The following is a 2,054-nucleotide window of genomic DNA, read 5'->3' as shown; positions in this document are numbered from 1 at the left end:
CTTGTGCGGGTGGCACATAAAAGACACCATTTCGAGCGTGGCCGTTTTCGTGCGGGTGACACGTAAAAGCACCCACTACACTCTCTGAGTGGTTGGCGTTAGGAAGGACATCCAGCTGTAGAAACTCTGCCAAATCAGACTGGAGCCTGGTGTTGCCATCCGGTTTCACCAGTCCTCAGTCAAATCGTCCAACCCATGCTAGCATGGAAAGCGGACGTTAAACAACGATGATGATGATGATGTATGTATGTATGTATGTGTGTGTGTGTGTGTGTGTGTGTGTCCTCTCATCATTGCTTGACAACCGATGTTGCTGTGTTTATTACATCCCTGTAACTTAGCGGTTCAGCAAAAGAAACCAATACAATAAGTACTGGGCTTACAAGGAATAAGTTCCAGGGTTGATTTATTCGATGAAGACCCTTTCAGGCGGTGCTCCAGCATGGCATGGCTGCAGTCAAATAACTGGTACAAGTAAAAGAATAAGGCTGTATTTTGTGGGGAAACATGCCATTTCTGTTGCCAGTTTTGACAGGTTACCTAAATATTCCTCTAAACCTCTGCCAAATTAGATTGGAGCCTGGTGTAGCCATCCGGTTGCACCAGTCCTCAGTCAAATCGTCCAACCCATACTAGCATGGAAAGCGGACGTTAAACAATGATGATGATGATGATTTACTCAAGGCGGAACTGCTGTGCTGCAAGAGTAATTGTTTACCGTGGTAGTAAGACTAACATAACCATTGTCCAAACAGCACCTTGTGAAGACATGTGGGGGAAAAACACACATGAAGGACATTGAAGAAAAAAACACCCTGTATACACACACACGCATATACAATCACTGCATGATTTGCCACAAGTGATCGCTGGACTGAACAGAGACAATGCATAGTTTGTGAAGACTCTTTAATTTTGCTGAGGGCAAGACAACTCTTACTGAGCTGGTGCCATGAAAACATGCACCCAGTACATTGTATCACCGTGTGCCTGGTGTTAGGAAAAGCATCCAGAAGCCAACAGCAAGACGGAATCCTCCAACCTATCATATCCTGTTGCAGCATTTAACATGTGCCAGCATGGGAAAGCAGATGGTAAACAGATGATAGACACACACACACACACACACAGAGTTTTATATACAATGTGAGAGGAGGATGTAGATGTGTTACTTACAGAGGTCGTCAAAAGGCAAGGTTCGGGTGATGTTGAGCGTATCCTTGAGCATCAAGTCCCTCAGGGCCCAGAGGGCATTAGTGATGGAGCCGTGGTAGTTGCTCCCGTGTGACATCCAATGCGTGGGCAGTCGCTTCTCACTCTGAGTGCTGACCGTCTCTGGAGTGGCGGTCAGGGTCTTGTTCCAATCACTCACACACCGGCTGTTGGAGTTCAAACCTTCGATATACCTGAATCGACAACATCAACAACAATAGCAGAACATCACATACGATAAAGGCTTCTTTATTTATTTAGTGAAGGAGGGAAGGGAGCCTGCATTCAGTTCAGAATAAGCAGCAAAAATACTACATGTTTCTTGAGAAACATAACAATACATGTAGCACTTACCACAGCTCTCTCACACATGTCAAACTAGCACCCTTTTCACACATGTAGAATTAGACACCACTCCACCCCCACACGCACATGTAGCACTAATCTGGACCACAGCACACAAGTCAAACTAGCAACTCTTCTACGTACATGTAATGTTATTACACCTCCCACATGTAGCATAAACTGTAACACAACGCTTTCTGTCCACATGTAGCAAAAGCATACCCTCTTCACATGTAACAATGTTAGGCTCCCCCATTCACTCATGTATCAACATCAACCTTCCCTCTTGCACGTGGCACCACCACACTTAACACACATGTAGCATCATCATCACACACACATACTAACACTACCATCACTACACATGTAGCATCACCACACCTCCCCCAAAACACCCTCAAGTAAAACTATCATACCACTGTCCCCTGTCATGTAGCTCATCTCTCCTGCCCTCATTACTCTAATCCCCAACACTCTCTCTCCACCAAATGGAAATC

At 45.3% G+C, this 2,054-nt stretch overlaps 1 protein-coding gene across 1 annotated transcript in view; it reads right to left on the bottom strand.

The window, feature by feature from the left end:
- LOC106870580 (protein polybromo-1) overlaps positions 1 to 2,054 on the bottom strand; it is a 142,866-nt gene that overhangs the window by 3,094 nt on the left and 137,718 nt on the right. The window contains exon 31 of the mRNA XM_052978118.1: positions 1,177 to 1,408. Within this exon, the coding sequence (XP_052834078.1) occupies positions 1,177 to 1,408 (232 nt within the window). The remainder of the gene's footprint in view (positions 1 to 1,176; positions 1,409 to 2,054) is intronic.

Source organism: Octopus bimaculoides, chromosome 30, assembly GCF_001194135.2.
Source record: "Octopus bimaculoides isolate UCB-OBI-ISO-001 chromosome 30, ASM119413v2, whole genome shotgun sequence".
NCBI classification, from domain to species: domain Eukaryota; kingdom Metazoa; phylum Mollusca; class Cephalopoda; order Octopoda; family Octopodidae; genus Octopus; species Octopus bimaculoides.
The sequence above is the reverse complement of the archived record's forward strand: the minus strand, read 5'-3'. Positions and strand labels throughout refer to the sequence as shown.